This window comes from Acyrthosiphon pisum, chromosome X (genome assembly GCF_005508785.2).
Source record: "Acyrthosiphon pisum isolate AL4f chromosome X, pea_aphid_22Mar2018_4r6ur, whole genome shotgun sequence".
In the NCBI taxonomy this organism is placed as follows: domain Eukaryota; kingdom Metazoa; phylum Arthropoda; class Insecta; order Hemiptera; family Aphididae; genus Acyrthosiphon; species Acyrthosiphon pisum.
Window position 1 is genome coordinate 84,415,050 of NC_042493.1, and position 20,168 is coordinate 84,435,217.

The 20,168-nt window shown below is 27.0% G+C and overlaps 1 protein-coding gene across 3 annotated transcripts; it reads left to right on the top strand.

Annotated features, from left to right (window-relative positions):
* The first annotated feature begins 1,233 nt into the window (after nucleotides 1–1,233).
* LOC100163393 (phenoloxidase 2) lies at nucleotides 1,234–14,387 on the top strand. Of its 3 annotated transcripts, XM_016808311.2 has the most exons (14): nucleotides 5,056–5,241; nucleotides 5,799–5,887; nucleotides 6,293–6,422; nucleotides 7,112–7,301; nucleotides 7,715–7,938; nucleotides 9,583–9,785; nucleotides 9,966–10,116; nucleotides 10,191–10,292; nucleotides 10,555–10,719; nucleotides 10,799–10,927; nucleotides 11,006–11,194; nucleotides 11,478–11,613; nucleotides 12,241–12,476; nucleotides 13,536–14,387. In XM_016808311.2, exons 3-14 carry the CDS (start codon nucleotides 6,315–6,317, stop codon nucleotides 13,803–13,805), a joined length of 2,103 nt encoding a protein of 700 aa, XP_016663800.1. In that variant the 5' UTR covers nucleotides 5,056–5,241; nucleotides 5,799–5,887; nucleotides 6,293–6,314; the 3' UTR covers nucleotides 13,806–14,387. The 3 variants fall into 3 exon arrangements, with proteins under 3 accessions (XP_016663799.1, XP_016663800.1, XP_001951137.1); XM_016808310.2 differs by lacking the exons at nucleotides 5,056–5,241; nucleotides 5,799–5,887 and adding an exon at nucleotides 1,234–1,517; XM_001951102.5 differs by lacking the exon at nucleotides 5,799–5,887 and having other exon boundaries at nucleotides 5,057–5,241.
* The last annotated feature ends 5,781 nt before the right edge of the window (nucleotides 14,388–20,168 follow it).

The window sequence follows — 20,168 nt, forward strand, 5'->3', positions numbered from 1 at the left end:
ATACATTAAACACAATTACTACCTATATAAAGTTGTTAATAGAAGTTTTTTTTTTATCATTTGGCCTGCCATAATAAAAGTGTCTAGTTTCGCCTATGAATATATATACCTATATATAAATATATAATATAATTAATATAATACAATTATAATTACAATTACAATTAAAATATCATAATATTACAATATTACAACTATTGCAATATATTTATAGTATGTAATTGTATTATTAAACAAGTTTAATTATTAAACATAAACATCGTATAAATGTATAAAATTAATACGACCGCATCGGTATCTTACACGCTATGCCGCAGATAACCGATTCCCACGCACTTAAAAACACAACATATCCGAAATAATAATACACAAATAATTAGAAAAATAACGAACTATTAGAAATCAACTATCCAACATATTAAAAACAAAGTTTGAAATAATATCTAAGAAATATAGTTTCTAGGTATTGGACTCCCCATAAAAATATTAAATTTCAATAAAAATTTGATAAACTTTATACAATAATAAATTACAGAAAAAACTTAGATACCAATAGTAGAAGTTACAAAAATTAAAAATTAGCATTTAATTACAATTTACAAACAGGTAAACCAAATAAAAATGATGTTGGTTTATTAATTGCACTGATTGAAACGTTGGTTTATTTCATAATTTTTATAGGCAGGTTCATATTAATTTGTTTATTTGGTCACCATAACTATAAATTATAATTGTATAATGCAAATAATATGTAGTAGGGCACCAAGTAATTTTAGTAACTAGGGCACCATTAGGTGTAGTTGCGCCACTGAATACAAATATGAAATAAGGAACAGGAAATTTCATTTTTTATTAGAAAATATTAAAAAGGCTTTAGAGCAGTGGTTCTCAACCTTTTTTGGCTCACGGCACACTTTTATACATCACAAGTTTTCACGGCTCACTCACGCACTTGATAACCATAACAACTTTGAAAACACGCGTTCTCACCACGCGCCTATAATACATGAATCCGGTATCGTCTTATCTGCACAATTAGTAACAGATTAGATACAATTAGTACAAAACTGTGCTACAGTTCTAAAAACTACGTCGTATTAATCTACACACTTATGATTTTATCTGTATAGATAAAACTGTTCAGTCGAATAGTACAGTTTTAACTGCACGTGTGAATTTTCTCACTAGTTATTTAAAATGTATTCACTTTATGATATAAATATTCCTTTGTTTACTTTAAATAATTTAATTCTTTAAATATTATTATGTTGCTGTATTTTTAAAAAATAAATGTCACGAAATAACACACTGTTTTCAATAGTTAATAACGCATTTCTCGCGGCACACCGGTTGAGAACCACTGCTTTATAGTAATATGTGGCGGAAATTAATGTATAGATGGGGTTGGATCCAGGGAGCCTAGGGGCTCAGGCCCCACAGACATTGTTTCTCCAATTTTCATAGGGAAATTTCCATAAACATTAATCTAATTATTGACCGTTTTGGAAAAAAAGCAAGTAAGGAACAATATGAATAAACGTTTGAATTTTGTTATTTAATATATTATAACCATTCATAGATTTATTACATTAAGATTGTACTAATATTGGGAAAACATTTTAAATTAAGGATAAAGTGTATAAGTATTCTAATTGTATTTGTATTATAAAAAAATTGTTGCCCCCTCCCCCCCCCCACAATCAGATCTTTGCTCTGGATCTATGCCTGTGTGTAGGTATACGTATTAGACACAGTATTAAAAAATGTTGGCATAAAAACTACGATTAACGAATTACTTAAACTTTCAAATAGGTATATCTTATGTACATAAATTAAATAGTTAGGTTATCGTAGATTAAGATATTTTATAAACGGCTTGTGACCAATATAATATATGACTTAAACCTGCAAACTTTTATGGAATCAATAAATTAATGAAATCAAAAACCTAATAATTTATATTATAAAAAAACCATAAATTATCAACTACTGTCTCAATTTTTCATGAGAAAAATAATCAATTGAGACCTGGAAATGTTAATAAAAAAAACATACAAATAAGCCAAAGCAACATAATAGGTAGTTATAACAGATATTATAATGTCTAAACACTTATAGCTGAATAATGAACATTTTAAAATGTACGTTACGTCCACCAACGCCTGGCTACACAAAATAAAAAAAACCAACACAATAATCATACCGCAAAAAAATCACACACGATTACACGAACTGCAAATCAACATACGCCACTATGACATAGCATATAATGTATAAATGCTGTAGGTATTAGGTCACCTAATACGGGCAAATATAATCCTAGTCATAATAGCTACATTTCATACATTTAATTTTCTTAAATTTTATAATTTAACAATTGTTAAAAAAATATATAGTATATTTTATATAATATTATAATATTATGTTATTATTCTGATTATACCTACTATGATAGTTTGTTAACTTATATTATTTTAATATGTAATGTACGAAAATTAAATGTAGGTAGGTACCTACCTATTATGATATTTTTATGTACCTAATAATATTTTTTTTCTGCCGTGTAGGAACTAGCATACGTACCTTCTTACCTATCTTCTTTATTAACGTGTAGAAATTCACATATTATATCTATCTCAATTTTAAATTTGTTTAAGAATTTACACATCTCGTATGTAGGAATTAAGGTATGTAATTACTATTCCGCCCCTAATACGTACCGGTACCACGTACGAGTGTGTTGGATCACATCGGTATTCACTGTAAACCTACATCAGATATCACAAACGAGCTAGAAAAATAACAAAATATTATTATTCAACTATCCAACATTTTAATGTTGTCCAAAATATCAAAATATAATATGACACTTCGAATATAAATCTAAACCAATTTTATGGTAAGTAATGGTAAGTAATTTCACAAACATAAAATGAAATACCTAACTCAGTTTTTATTAATAAATTAGAATATAATATTACATAATATTAAAATGTTACAGCATAGACGGTAAATTATATAAAGCACATAAACATTAAGTTTATAAAAAATACAATAAAAATAAATAATTGCATTTAATCTGAATTCAATGATATAATATAATATTGCATAGGTACGAAAAACTGAAAAACGATTCTGAGCACAGATGGTTGTGTCAGCCTAAGATATTTTATAATATAATATTATTACCTATATTAATATTGCAATTAGCGTAAGTAAGAGTATTGCATATTCATCAGTATTTTTATGGTTATGAAAAACTACTTATGAGAAGTATTTTATTACATTTCCAAGCCTTAGCTAGTTACCTAGTTATAAAAATCGAAAATGTTATATACATTTTAACTACGAAATAATTTGTAGATTTTCGTGATTTTGTCACTAGGCTGAGTAAGTTAACAAATTTTTTTGACTCGTTAAGTTAAGTTGATATAAAAAAAATTAAGTTAAATTAAGTTAAAAGTAATATAAATTAGTTTTAAAAAAAATATTTTTTTTTTCATTTAAAGTGAATAATTATTAATAAATTATATCTTTTTTGAAAGCTAACAAATAACTGACTGGGTATCTAATTTAATAAATATATGTATTAAAAAAAATTGCTGTAAGTACTTATATAGGTACTTTAATATTTCAATCAATGATGAAATCCAACAAAATAATTTATTTATTTTTATGTATTTATTTACTTAATGGTCCACAACTATACTAAATTATATAAACTATAAATTAATTATTATAATAGACACAACTAATAACCGACAAATATAATATTAATTATTATTCAATTTAACTGTTATTATATGAATAAATAGAAATATAATAATGGTAAGTAATACTCATTAATGAGTAATGACTGATGAGTAAACAATGTTATAGGATACTTAGTAAACTCCTGGGTAGTTATATATTTTTCTATTCTCAATGATGTGGTTACCTCTATACCTAACTTTTCTGTTAATAGTTAATACGTATTATATTATATAATATATTCAGTGAATATGCAATATTATTATAACTATTATTATACATTTTCATTTATTACATTATATTTTATATTTCCAATTATTTTATTTGTTATAAAATTAATTTTTACACAATGGAATATATTTTGAATGTATGGTTTGAGGAAAAAAGTTAACTTAACGTGACAATAAAATTAATTAACACATAAGGTACCGCATAACATGGAAAACAATTTAACAATTAGTTAGGTAGGTACTTGAAAAAGTAGCTTGTTATGTAACTTAGTTAAAAGCAACTTAACTTTAACATTTAAACTCGTTGATGCTCAGCCTTGTATTTTACGAATTTAGTTAAAATTTGAACTCTAAATGCTTATAACAAAATTAAGCTCATGTATTTAAGTATTTTTAAATTTAAAATTTCGTTGATAATGCCTTGAAACAATTTTTAATATTTTTAAATTTATATTATCAACCTAGATATGAAATAACATTATTATATAATATTAATATATTTAAATAATGTTTCTAATTTTAAAATTTTACTACACAATATAAAATATAACTCGTCGTTACTCATAAATTAATATAACCGTTTAATTTAGAGCAAATGATATTTAGGTTTAGGCATTATACTATAATATAGTATACGCTATAGGTACTTAGCAATTCGGACGGCAACAATGGTTGATCGGAAATTCGGAAATCGTCTTTTTACGCTCAGTATGCTAATTGTGTGAGAACAGTATTGTAAATTATAATATTAGACGATAGTGCTAGTCAGCAGTTTAATGATGGTTTAGCTGCGATTATCGATCGAATAACCGCCACAACTTCCTGCTTTGGTTTTGAATAACTCCCAGGGATTTAATATGCAAATATTGCAAATATATCATATATATACTTAATAATCTAATATAATACACTTTATTGTGCTATTTAAACGCCTACCGCAAAAATTGTCCATATATTTATATCTAATATTCTAATCAACGCGGAAACGGCGTTATATCGTGTGGTCCAGGTCTTTTCCAACTGGGAAGTATGATTATAATATGTCCACCACAATAACTTTATAGTCGTCATTATGATACTTGGTTTCTTGTGTTCAATATAAAAGCGCTGCGAGTTCATAGAATAGCATCAGTCGAGTAAATTTTTCTCTCCGCTCAACATTATACATAGGTACCTGTATAATACCTATATTATATTCTAAAGTCAACACTGAAATTGTAGCAGCATATAAAAATTATATACACTAGATATACAGACACTGGTAATTATACATCATTATACATTATAATTAAATTTATACATAATTATTATACAGGCATTGTAAAACGTTTTAATAATAAAATATGTAGGTATACCTACAGTAATAATATAATATATATATATAATATATATTATAATTAAACATTTTAAAATTTTTTTTATATTTTGACAAATTATTTGACCAACTGTTTCCATTAAAATATGTTATAATAATATATACCTAATATACAATACTGAATATAATATTATAATATATATTATGTTATTATCCAAAGTTCAAACGATTTTGAGCGAAAACGTTTTGTCAGCTCATATATTTTCTTGTAGTAGGTTTAATATACTTATCAATTACCTATATACCTATTTATACTGTTGTTAGTAGTTTATTTTCGTATTAGTAATATCATACTATTACACTTGAACTATTATTTTCCAAAAACAAATCGCATATATTTTATAGTTATTATTTTAATATTATTTCATTCAATATAACTAGCTAGTTGTAAGTTGATACTTGTTAGTTGTTATTAACTTATAATTTAATATTCAATACCGTAGGACGCTGTGCAATAGTTGCATGGTATGAATAGCATAAAATTACCTATGCTAAACATTTTGAAACTTTCATTGTTCACCTAATACCTATAGTAAGTACATAATAATATACGTAATGACAAAAAGTTTTAAGTTTTTTTTTATTGAATAATAACAAAATAATTAAAATTGTTGTTTTTTGTTTAAATATAAATAAAATAACTTGAAATTTTTATGAAAAAAATTACGTCAGTAAATGTTAGAAATATTTAAAATTCTACAAGTAAAACTTATGAGGAATATTGCTTTAAATTTTCAAGCCGAGCATTTTTGCACCGAGTATAAACATTTTTAACATAACAGCAACTAAAACTTTAATGTTTTCATAAATACTAAAATAGGTACTGTATATAATATGTAACGTACCTACCTATATACCTATTATAAATATTAAATTACCAAGAATGATCATTAAACATCGTATAAACTTGCTTTTATGTTATATGTACATACAAAAGAAAGTATATAAAAAGAAATATTATGGCGGACAAAAATAATATTTTGTACTTGTTCGATCGTCCTACCGAACCTATATTCATTGGAAAAGGCGAAGAAAATGTGTCTTTCGATGTACCCACTGACTACTTGGTGAGTAAAACACGTACCTATTATTTGTATAGCTTATTATTATTATTTATCACAAATGCGTAAGTCATCGATTCGAATTGAAATAAAAACAAATACTCCAGCTAATGTTTTCATCTATTATTATGATGGTTTTCGACCTTTCAATAGTATATTATATTCGATACCATATTAATATCGTAAATTATCGAGTACCTATATATCCTATAGTCAGTCCTGTAAAGTATTTAAGTAAAAGTATTCAAATACTTTTTGGTATTGAATACTTTGGTTTTTTATTTCGAACATTTTATTTTTATTCGAAATAATTGGTTGGAAAAATATTATTGTCAACTACAATAATAGAATAATAGTTTTATTTAATATTCTGTATTTCTGTGTTAGCCGAATCCCAAAGGTTTGTGAAAACCAGATTTCTAAAAAAAGTTATTGAATTTTGATTAACAATATTCCCTTTAAAACTATTAGATAACTATTAGATTACCTACTACCTATGTGTTTATATTACGATGATTAGAAACCCACTTTAAAAACCAAAAGTATTTGAAAAGTATTCCAAATACTTTTTCAAAGTATTTGAGTAGTATCTTAAATACTTAAAAAAAATGTATTTGAGTATTTACTCAAGTACTTTTTAAAAGTATTCTTTACAGGACTGCCTATAGTTGCGTTTTTATTTTCATTTTATTCAGATCGACCGGTACAAGCCATTGGCGTCAGACATCCAAACTCGTTTTCCCGGTGGTAAAACCGTTCCAGTCACTAGATTGAGCAGTATTCCCGACTTGTCGATTCCACTGGGACTTAAGAGAGATATGCCGTTTTCGCTTTTCAACCAATCCCACGGTAAAATGGCCGCAAAGCTCATCGAGATTCTAATGAGTTAGTATAATTGTATTAATATATATTATGCAGCGAAACTTCCATATTACGATTTCTCATGCAGGGACATTAAAAAAAAACCGTACTATAGAAAATTTCGTTGAATGGAATTGAATAAATTTGGTTCTTATTTGGTTTGATTCTCAAAAAATATTTCGTTAAACAGAAAATTTTGTTAAATGGAAGTTCGTTATACGGAAGTTTCGATGTATTATATTATGCACCCCATGCACGTGCAATTATATAATATATTTAAAAAAAAGCATTTATGTCCAGTTGAACATGATATTATAATATGATGGTACATATTTAATACCTAATACCTATTATAGGTACTATCTACTTTAAATGGTTACGAAATAATAACATAATATTATTAATGATATAATTTATATTTTCTACGTTATTTTCAGACGCGAAATCGTACGACGAACTCTTGTCGCTTTCCGTGTACTGTCGTGACCGGATCAACCCGTACATGTTTACTTACGCACTGTCCGTAGCATTGATACACAGACCTGATACTCGCAATTTGAGACTACCGTCGCACTCCGAAATGTTCCCAAGTCTGTATATGGACTCTTCAGTGTTCGCCCGCGCCAGAGAAGAATCGGCTGTGGTCCAAACCGGCTCTAGGGTAAGCGTTACGGTTACCCCGTGGTAGTTAAATCCATGTATTTATATTTTCTATAATAGCATTAGGACGTTATATGAACGTATGAACGTCATATGAACGTATGAACGTCATATGAACGTCACGTGGATAATAGGGTAATAAGCAAAGGTGGGCATTAACTAGCTAAAAAGTGAAAAAGTTATTTTTTTTTAACTTTTTACCTTAACTAGTTTAATTTATAGTTAAAATAACTTAGCTTTCCTCAGTTGATTTTAAAAAAATCCACCAAGTTAAAAACATTTTGAAATTTTTCGTTTATTCGTAAATATTACTATATCAGTATAAAATAAAAATAATTCAATACTATAATAACACAAACATTTATGTTCTTTTTCTTGATAACATATAATTGTCATTGTGTATATTAATATATTTTATTAAGTTCTAAATTATATATTATGCGAGTTGCAATCATAAATGTTTTTAATAAAATTAATAATTTTAAATTACAAATTGACAATTGTTACGTTTTAATGTTGTTAAACATAATATAATATATATGAAGGTCATGTACTCATCTTCACGTATTATGACTTTCAATATTGCTATACGATGTAAAAAAATATATTTGTTATATTATTAATTTGAGATGAGTATAGTTTAAATTAGTAAATAATAGTAAAGTAAAAGTAAAAGGGTATACAGTATACATTATGATAAAAGTTAAATAAAATTGGTTTTTATAATTTATAAATTTGAAACTAGAAACACACATTCACTCTTTATGTAATTAACATAGATACTAATTTTAAAAAAATAAATTAACTTTTTTTAAACTGAGTTAAGTTAATATTTTTTTCTATATTAACTTTTAACTTATCGAGTTAAATTTATAATTTGTTAACTGTTAACTTTTAACTTATCGACATTGTGTCCTCTTAACTTAACTTAACTTAATTATTTTCATAAACTTGCCCACCTTTCGTAATAAGTAAAAAAATCACTAATTTCAACGAAGCAAATAGTCTAAAAAGCGTTTAATTTTTATATTTACTGCAATAGATTTTTATTCTTTCACAAATGATTTAAGAAGCTTAAAAGTATAAAATTCAAATATTTTGATAACGAAAACTAGTACCTAGTCTATATGTAGAGCATTATTAGTTTCTACAACAGCGAAATAATCAAAAATTGGCCAAATTTACAGTTAAATTATAATAATATGTAGGTATAGAGCTATATTATAGTTTGTACATGATTTCAAATGCTACACCTTAATTACCATTTACCATTGGTACATACGTTTTATAATACGACGTTTTATGAGTTATGAAAATACATTAAAATACTATATGAGCATACCTACGTTTTTAGTACTAATGAGCTTACAATAAGTTCTAAAATACACCAAGTAAGATTGTATGTACAAAATCATAAGGTCTTGAAATACGAATTTTGGTACATAACACGTAGGTGCCTGTTTATATATAAATTATACATAAATATATAATATAAAGCTATTTTTTAACCGACCTTTAAAAATATACAAAACGACTAAACCATATAAATAGGTATAATATCTAATAATGTTTGCATCAATAATCTATGAAATTAATGTATCTATAATATATATTATATTAATTATACAATATGTCATTGCAACAGACTCCCATCGAAATACCTCACGATTATTCTGCCAACAACTTGGATGCTGAGCACAGGATTAGCTATTTCCGCGAAGACATCGGCATAAACCTTCATCATTGGCATTGGCATTTGGTCTACCCGTTCGACGGACCGCTCAACATTGTAAATAAGAACAGGCGTGGTGAATTATTTTTTTACATGCACCAACAGATTATAGCTAGGTGATTAATAATAATTAGATAAATAATAGTTATATAATATTGTATATTATATTGTATGCATTGATTTATATTATACGTACGACTGTATATAATATAATATTAATATATATATATATATATACATATACCTATTATATATACATAATATCAATATGCATATTAATATACGTTTCGATTTAGATACAACATGGAACGGTTAAGCAATAATATGAACAGAGTAGTTCGTTTAACCAACTGGGATCAACCGATTGCAGAGGGTTACTTCCCAAAATTGGATAATATTCTAGCCAATCGTGTATGGCCCCCTAGACCAGTCAATGCTGTACTTCAAGTAATATCTTAATTTTATGTACTTTTAAACATACATACTGTATTATATTGTGTATTTTTTTTTGTGAACAACAGAATATTAGCAGAGAAGTAGAACAAATCACGTTTGACATCGAAGATCTTGTGCGTTGGAGAGACCGCATATTCAATGCTATTCATTCTGGATTTATTATCAACGTAATTGCAATACTTAAATTTAAAATAAAACAATGATATGCTTGAGTTCAACAATAGTTTTATGTAAATTTTGTATCATGGACCATGGTAAAGCTTTAGTGGTTGAATATTTTATTGGAAATATTTAGCCGCCCAATAAAATATTTAAAAAATCGGAACTGTGAATCTACTCTTCCTTTTATATAAAATAACCTGCATAATATTATAATAGAATTTTGAAGACCTGACGGTGTAAAGTATAAAATGTTTTATTTTATTACAGACTGCCGGTCAACAAGTTAGATTAACAGAAACTGATGGAATAGATATATTGGGAAATATTATAGAATCTAGTATATTAAGTCAAAATCCAAATTTGTACGGTTCTCTTCATAATAATGGTCACAACGCAATTGCTTATATTCACGATCCTGATAATAGATTTTTAGTAAGAAAACTATTTCATTGTTTTATTAATATAATTTCAATACAATACCTATTACACCCAAAACTTAAATTATTTTCAGGAAAACTATAGCGTTATGGGAGACTCAGCTACAGCTATGCGTGATCCAATATTTTACCGTTGGCACGCATATATTGATGATATATTCCAAGAATATAAAGCTACGATACCAAGTTATAATGTTCAAAATGTAAAAACCATATCATAATATAAAATAAAATAAATAATTACATTTTTTAAATTGTTCATTAACATTTTGTATTTTTAGTTGGGCTTTGACAACGTAAGTGTACAAAGCGTTGAAGTAACAGCCACCGGGTTACCACGTAATGAATTTGCGACGTTTTGGCAACAAAGTGACACCGACTTATCTAGAGGCTTGGACTTCTTACCACGTGGATCAGTATTTGCAAGATTTACTCACTTACAACACGCCCCATTCAATTATAAAATTATTGTAAGTATAAATTATTATATTTTGTCATAATATTGTATTTGCTAATAAGTTTAAATTTAATGATGCTTTTAAATTTTAAATATCTCTATAGTAGTTTACAAAATATACAGTAGTAGGTATATATATCTATAGTATATATACCAACCGGCAACCGGAAACCACGAGTAATACAACTCCTGCAATCGCCCTTCGAGTTGCATAAAATAATAAATTGTGAATTTAATAATTTTTATGATGTGGCTTAGCTAAAATAATTTAGTGATTATTTTATTTGTATTAATAGGTTGAGAATAATGGAAATCAACGAATTGGAACAGTTCGTATCTTCTTGGCACCTAAATTTGATGAACGTGGTTTACCATTCTTATTTAGAGAGCAAAGAAAACTTTTTGTTGAACTTGACAAATTTAGTACATCACGTAAGTGTTTTGATGATCAAAAAATATTATTTATTTTCTTAGATATTGCTGAATACTGATAATTTATATTGTTTTTTTTTTTTGAGAAACTAATAAATTAAAAATAATTAATTGTATATTAATAAGATATAGGTAGCGGTCATATTATAGAAATCGATTATCGCGTTATTAAATTAAAGAATTGCTAAACTACCATTGAATTACTGTTTGACCTCGTGTTTGACATTCAATCTCCTAAAAGCTAATTTTCACGTATTTATATAATATATACACATATATTTTATTCAAACTAATTTTTATTACCTACGTGAATGTACCTAAATTTATTAACACTAAGAGAATATAAAATTACATAATAATATTATTAAACAAATAAAATAATCGAAAATTATCCTTGAATATGTTATTTATTATACAATATATATACATAATAATAATAAAAAGGGTTATAACTTATATTTATTATTTTTTGATTCAAACAAAAATTGTATTATTTTATTAGTCTTAAATGGTATTAACGCATACCTATGACATGTATTATAATTGTATGCTTTCAATCACACGATGTAAAAATATTGTACCTATCAATTATTAATAACTCAATTACTTTATGAATATGTGCATCAGTAAAAAGGGGAAGAAACGAAATCGTCCGTCGATCGATTGAATCATCAGTAACTATACCACATGAAATAACGTATAGAAACCAAGGAAGTAACAGACCGGCTGCCAACTCAGATGCAGCGCCAATGTTCAACTTTTGTGGTTGTGGGTGGCCACAAAACATGTTGATAGCCAAAGGGTCGCCCGAAGGGTTCCAGTGTCAATTGTTTGTTATGGTATCTAATGGCGAAATTGATCAGGTATATATTAATTCGATTATTATACGAATACAATTATTTAGTATTAAAGATTAAAGGATTGAAACAATCGATTGTAGGTATAATCTTACTTCATAAATAGGTATCAGCTATATTACAGATCGGGTGGGCAACTAATTTTCCCCTATTTTTCCATAAACCGAACATACATAGCAAAACAGATAAACACTCAGTGTATATTATACATTTGTATACTGATAATAAAATATTTTGACATTACAATACCACGATAAAGTAACATCGTATGATGTAATTTATGTATAATGATCAGATATCATGCTGTTCTATGGAATTATCATATAGTTTTACATTTATGTATACATATAAATAATATAGATACCTACGTTTTACCCACTTTAATAATGACAGATGATCAGAAAAAATTTAGTCCCAGAGATTTTTTTGATTTTTATGAAATTTGTATCACTATTCACGTTTAGTAACAATTTATAATAAAATACCATTCAAATAACTTTCTTGACAATTGAATAGTTATGCTACCCATTGGTAGGTACTCAAATAATAAGTACATAATAGGTACATTTTTAAAAGTATTTGAAACATTTAAAAGAAAAAAAAAGTGATCCATAATTAAATTCCAAGTAATTATTTTTGTTGATAGGTATAGTCTAAAAGCTATAACAAATTCAGTTGCATTTTAAAATTATGATTATTTTGAATTGCTCGCCGTTATTTACGTATCTTTGTCGTTCTTTGTGTTATGAATGTTAAGTATAGGTAGCGGTTTTTAAAATCAACAACAACAAATCATCATAATATAAAACATTATTGTGGTCTATATAAAAGTAGGCACCGTTAAAAATGTAATGTAGAAGTCCAACAATTTAATATGAATATGTACTTATAAATCGCCTGCACTTTATAAATGCCCGAGAATAATACTATTTAAGCGACGAATTTCGGAATTTCGTAGGTACTAACAATAAGAGTATAAAAGTGCTTGAATTTTTTTACTTTTACTGCTACTGTTGTTATATTATGATTTACTATAAAAATACCACTCGATATTGTCCTCAACAGGTGGCGAACGCTCAAGGGGACGGGCAAACTTGCGACGACGCATCGAGCTACTGCGGTATCCTTAACTCCCGTTATCCGGACTCCAGGTCCATGGGTTATCCGTTCGACCGCACTCCTCGCGACGGCGTGGTCACTCTTCAACAGTTTTTGACGACCAACATGGTCGTACAAGACGTACGCATCCGTTTCTCCAACCGTACGGTAGCTCCGTTGCAAAACGCTACAGCGAACAGAAATGCGGGAACCAGTAATAACAACAAGAGGAACTGAGGACTTCGCGAATCGCAGTGGATACAACACGCACGGTTAAAACACCTAAACCTTTGTTTAATATAGATACCATATAATTTAGTCATTATAGTCGATGTATTGACATAGACACGAACAGTCGTTAGGGGTCTACCTGAAATTCGTAAGACGATTTTTTTGTTACACTTAAACACGTCTTGATGATTAACAATAATATATAGGTATAACACTGAAAACAAATTTTCAATTCAAAACTATATCAAAATACAATATTATGTTCATTGTTCAAATCATGACTCAATATCATTCGCAAACACCAATAATGTTATCTAGGCTGATTTCTCTCTTTTTTAAATTATTATATTATTTATTACCTACATTGACTATTCGACCATTTAATTACTACGCGTGCGTGTCTCTATTTTACTACACTACTACATAATAATATGTACCCATTCGATTTTGTACTAATATACATTTATTAATGTATTATACATACTAATAATAATATATTACCACATTTATATACCTACAATACACACATTATAATTATTATTGTAACATTTATTATACGTAATAAATCATATAACATATTTAAACCTATTTTTGGCTGTATTTTAATTATATATATATATTATATATTATGTTATGCATAATAATATATACCTATAACATAGTTTAATTGTACATTTAGTACATTTGTACATTATAGTTACATTTTTCCAAGAAACTACAAGAACTAAGACAGTGGGGAATTATGTAAGTATCTATTTGTTTAGCACTTGCCAAGTAGACGGACATAAGTTTATTAAGTTAACTAAAATATTTAAAATAGGGTGTTGAGTCGTAAAATAAAGAAATTAAATATTAATTAAAATTTTGCGATTTCCGGAAAACTGGTAAATATAGCCACGAATTACGATATTCGTTACTAAATTATAATGATACCGCTTAGGAAGTTCATAGGCAAATAATACTATATAGGTATTAATTACAGGTATTATTACTTATTAGTATTTGGTATTTTGGTCACGACTGTCAATATACGTTGTTCAGTTTTGTTGAAACCTTATTATCTATATTTTATATTGCTATTGGTTATATTTGGATTTATTTTATATACTAATAAAGTAATAAATTATATATATAGCCATATAGATTATAAATATTATAATATTATTAGGTATAACTCAGTACAATAAGTACCTACGTGACTACGTTTTACCTCGCCGACAATAATAATGTGACATTATTAATTTTATATTTTATACCTGCTAAAATGGTCAACACAAGAATCCAAAAATAACACCGAAAAGTAGATTTTAATATCCTATTAAATAATGTCATACAAAAATATAGAAAACAAAACGATTTTATTATAAAAAAAATCTCAAAAATTTAAATTAACAGTAGGTAAGGCCGGTAAGGGGAAATCGGGATTAATACCGGACTTGAAAAACTGGATAAAATGCGTCCCGCATAACTATTTTGTCGAGACAATGCAACGGGACATGAAAATTACGAAATATTTTTCTTTTTCACACTATTTGTACATATGTACTATCAATAATTATCATACATTTTGTTGTCATAGACCATAGTACGGAGCTATCACCAAATTATTATTTTTGTTGCTAATAACAGTTTTTGTAGAATTTTACTATTTTAAATTAAATAAATAAGACAATTATCTTATAATAAAGCCCATTATAGGTATGGCCCCTGGTTGATCCATTGGTGCTGTTATTATTTTTGTTATAAATTATTACTATCAAAATACCGTATTCAGCTAGTAGATGAACTATGGAGATACAGCATTTTTTAAAGTTAATTTTTCTTCTAATACATGATCGCAGTATCGCATTAGATAAAAATGGTGTTTAAAAATGAAAAAAAAATGAAAATAATTGACCAAGTATAAAAAAAAACTTTCAAAATAATTAAGAATGAATAACCTAAAATGCAAAAAAAAAAATGGAGTGAAAATAATAACATTTCAATGTTGAAAACAAAGAATTATAAAATTACATTTTCCCAACAATTGAGGGTACTGCTTGTTTAGGAAGTGTGTAAAGCGTGTGTCCGGGTATACGTTGCGGGCTCCACGTGTACCAGGGTATCACGCTCTACTCGCTACTTTTCTTCGATCTCAGTGCCTGCGACGGCGGCGGCGTAAGTAGTAAGTTGTAGCCACTCGTTCGGCGGCCGTCGCTATAACACCATACGCTCCTGTTAAATGTACAACTGATCGGCCTCCGACATGATTTCTATAACGTCCCAGAAACGTTCCTACAATGTCAAATGAAACAGCCGAATAAAAAACAAACCATCACGCGAGTGGCGTTGTTTGGGGGGGGGGGGGGAATTTGCACTGGTCTAGTATTTACGTCAACCTTAAGTCAGCACATTTACCTCCCCCCCCCTTAACCACTACGTTATGAGTGAAAAAAATGTTGAGTCGAAAAAGCAGTGAAAAGTTGCCTAATAAAAACTGAAATGATGCCACTGCACCACGCCGTGACTCATGCGTCGTTTTCAGCCAAAGTTTATAGATTATACTAGGCTTATAGATCATACTTGTATGATAATCTATAAACCAGAGGCGTACTCAAGGGGGGTGGGGTCGGGTCTGGGTTTCTACGTTTACACAATTGTTTAATAGTAAATAATATAATAATAGTAGGTTTACGGTATATTTTAATTTCCCATTATCTTCAATATACAAAGCTTATAGATTATATTATTATAATATAATATATAATGTGTTAATCGTTTATTACCAAATAAAAACCTATTGTAGTATACTTTCTGTATATGTGTGATTGTGTGTATAACTATTGTGGCTATTATTATAGTTATTAATAGTAATTTGTTGGTAATGAATTAAACTATAATTATAATTAGAGAACTGATAAAATAAAAATGTTGGACCCCCCCCCCATAAAAAAATCCTGGGTACGCCTTTGCTATAAACCATGGTTTTCACCAAACTTCTATCATCAAAATTACACTCATTGCGATAACTCAATTGTCAACAAAATATCTACAATTAAAACTGCGTACAGCTTTGCTGTGCTTTGTAGGAGTCAAAGGATCTAGGACGATTAGCTCCCGGACAATTGGTCCCCGCGGAAAAAAGTCACATGCGGACAATTGGCTCTCCGTCTCAAAAGTTAAGCACAAAATATTTTTTAAGCATAAAATGTTCTTATATAATATAATTCAAATAATAATAATAAATATTCAATGTTTAATCATATATTCTTAACTATTACCGTGATTAATACTAAACAAACTAAAAATGATTAAAAGTTAAATACTTAAATACAAAATAATTTTTTAACATAAGACGTTTTAAAAGTGTTCATTTTTCGCATACGGAATTTTTATGAGGAAACCAATTTTCCGTATACCGTAGCCAAAGGATGTGTTAAATTTGAGTTATGAATTTTGTCGAACTTTAAATATTTATCAAAAAAAAATCGCACCTATATATTTTTAATTTTTAATATTTTAAAATTACTACTGTAATAAACTTTGCATTACATTTTCAAACATTTTGAGTTTTCACCAAAAATAAAAAAATTAACAACATTTTAGAAAAAAAACCAATACAATTTTAAAATTGAAAATGTCTATAAATAGCACAAACAGAGTAAAAATATTTTGAAATTGTATCATGTATTTATGGGAAATGATAAAATGAAAATTTGGTGAAGAATTTCAAGCGTCTACAGTTCTTCATTTTTGAATAACAACAAAATAATAAAATCGTTTCATAAGAAATCATGTGAATATCCAATGTCAAAATATTTGAACTTCAAACAGTCATAACCAAGTTATTTGATTTTCAGGTAGACTTTTTTTTTGTTAAAGGTAGGAAAACGTAAGTTGAATCTTGTATTACAATTTCTAATCTTAAGTATAAATAGACAATTTATTATGAATTTTCAACTAAAAATAGTTTGCTATTAATTTGTGATTTTGACGAAAATTATCAAAATTCTAACTTCAAAGTTCAAACATTCATAGGTTGTGGATTTACGCTCAAATTTTTTTTTAATTTCCACTTATAATAACTAATGAGGATTGAGAAACCTTGAAGTTAATTTTCGACCGAACGAGAAATTTTTTACCGACAATAATTTTAAAAAATCTAATAAAATTTGAAAATACATACATAGGTAGGTACACATTTATACAATTTACGCTAAAAGCATAACTTAAATGTAAGTAATTTCGGTCATTCTAAATTGTATGAAAAATGTTTTGTACATTGTTGAGCTTATCGAATATTGTTAAACTATCATTTAGCATACAATTAGCTTTTTATTAATTTTTAGACAATACTTTAGTATCTATTTTTACTTAATTTCTTAGGTAGTCAAGATAACTAATTTAGTCTTTAGCCTATATTGTTTAAAATCTTTCTCCTCCAGCTCAGTCATTGCCTTTAGAGGTGGTCCATCTTATTATCATTCTATATTATGTAACTTATGTATACAATATATCTAAATTTTAATTGATGGAATAATAAATATATGTATAATATTATTGTTATTTAAATTGAAAATTTCTTGTCCCTATGATAATAGCTTATAAAAATATTTTTAAATGTTATAATATTATAATTTTATGGCTTACCTATAGACAATACTAATGTAATTATTATGTGAACTGCGAACATTTCATGTATCTTCGGTTATTTTTAGAGTTACACCAAAAAATAAAATCGATTTTGTCAAACTTTGAACTTGAAATGATTATAAAAAAAATGTGTGCCTGTATATTTTGAATATTTTTCAACTGTTATCGTAACAATATTTCAGAAGACTTGTTTTAAATGTTCACAATAAATATTTTATATCATATTTATATTGTTATTACTTATTATTAATACGGTAGCCAGTAAGTTGAATTAATATTATAAAACATCGTTATTCTTGGTTATTTAATAAAATGTTATTTCATCCAAATTTGTACATAAAATAACTATAAAAAAACTGTGTTTCTACAGTTTTGAGATTTTTTGGTTACAGAATAACATATACTTAAGTGGAACCTTGTTTTACATTTTCAATCCTTAGCTCTAAAAGTTGAACATTTTATACATTTTTAACTACCAAATCTTTTTTAATTTGATGAATGTTGTCAAAAATCGAATTTTAAATACTTATAAAAAAAATTGTGACTATGTATTTTTAATATTTTTCAACTGTCATTGTAACTATATGTCAGGAGCCCTTGTATTAATTTTTCACGATTTTTGACTCGACAAATAAAATTTTACTCATAATCATAGAAAAAAAACTAAAAAAATTTTAATTTATAATGTCCGTAAATACCTACCTCAAATACAGTCCAAATGTTATCAAGTATAAGCTATCAAGAATTGATGGTGTAAATTCAAGTATAAAAAAATTGCTATATTAAGAATCAGGTAAAAATGTAATATGTTGTAAACATTTGTAGTTCAAATGCACTTAAAAATTTAGTTTGATTTTCCGGTATACTTTATTTGTTAATAAATATAGACAAACTTATAAATTTTATCGTGTATAGAAAATGCTAATATAAACATTCAGTGAAAATTTCATGTATCTACGGTTATTTGTTTTAGAGTTACACACTTAGGTTCACCAAAAACCAAAGTCGATTTTGTCGAAAACCGATTTTGGGTAAAAATTAGTTTTTCCTCAATTTTTGTTTTCTTTTTCCATGCGCTTTTGAAAACTATTAAAAATTTCACTAACTAGATTTATTTTCCCATCAAACAAGACACGGTTGAAGAAAATCGAAGCGGTGTAAAGTGTTACTTCCCAAAACATTGATGATTTATATAAAAAAATCAAAATAAATTTAAAAAAAAAAAGGTGGGTAAGTGGATGTCGCTCTGCTGTACAGTAGGTTACAAGTGGGTCACTGTATAATGGATGGTATTAAATTTGAATTCAATGATATAATATCATTGTATAAGAAAAACGATTCTGAGCGGAGACGGTATGTCAGTCTAGGTATAAGACATAATATTATATTATAGTCTATAGTAATTAAAAAAAATTGACCTATAATAGGTACATATAATAAATTCCAAATTAATCATATCATAATATCTATTAGGTACTTATAACACGATATACATCAACAAAAAACCGTGGTACTATCATAAATATATAATAGTATACTTTAGAAGTTTCAAGTATACCCAAGAATAATATTATACAATCACTACAAAATAACTAACATAGTTATTTTAGGTTTTTAATATGTTATTTCGTCCAAATTTGTACTTAAAATGACTATAAAAATAAACTGTGTAAATGTATTTTTTAGATTTTTTGGTAACAGAATTAATTACTTACGTGGAATCTTGTTTAAATTTTC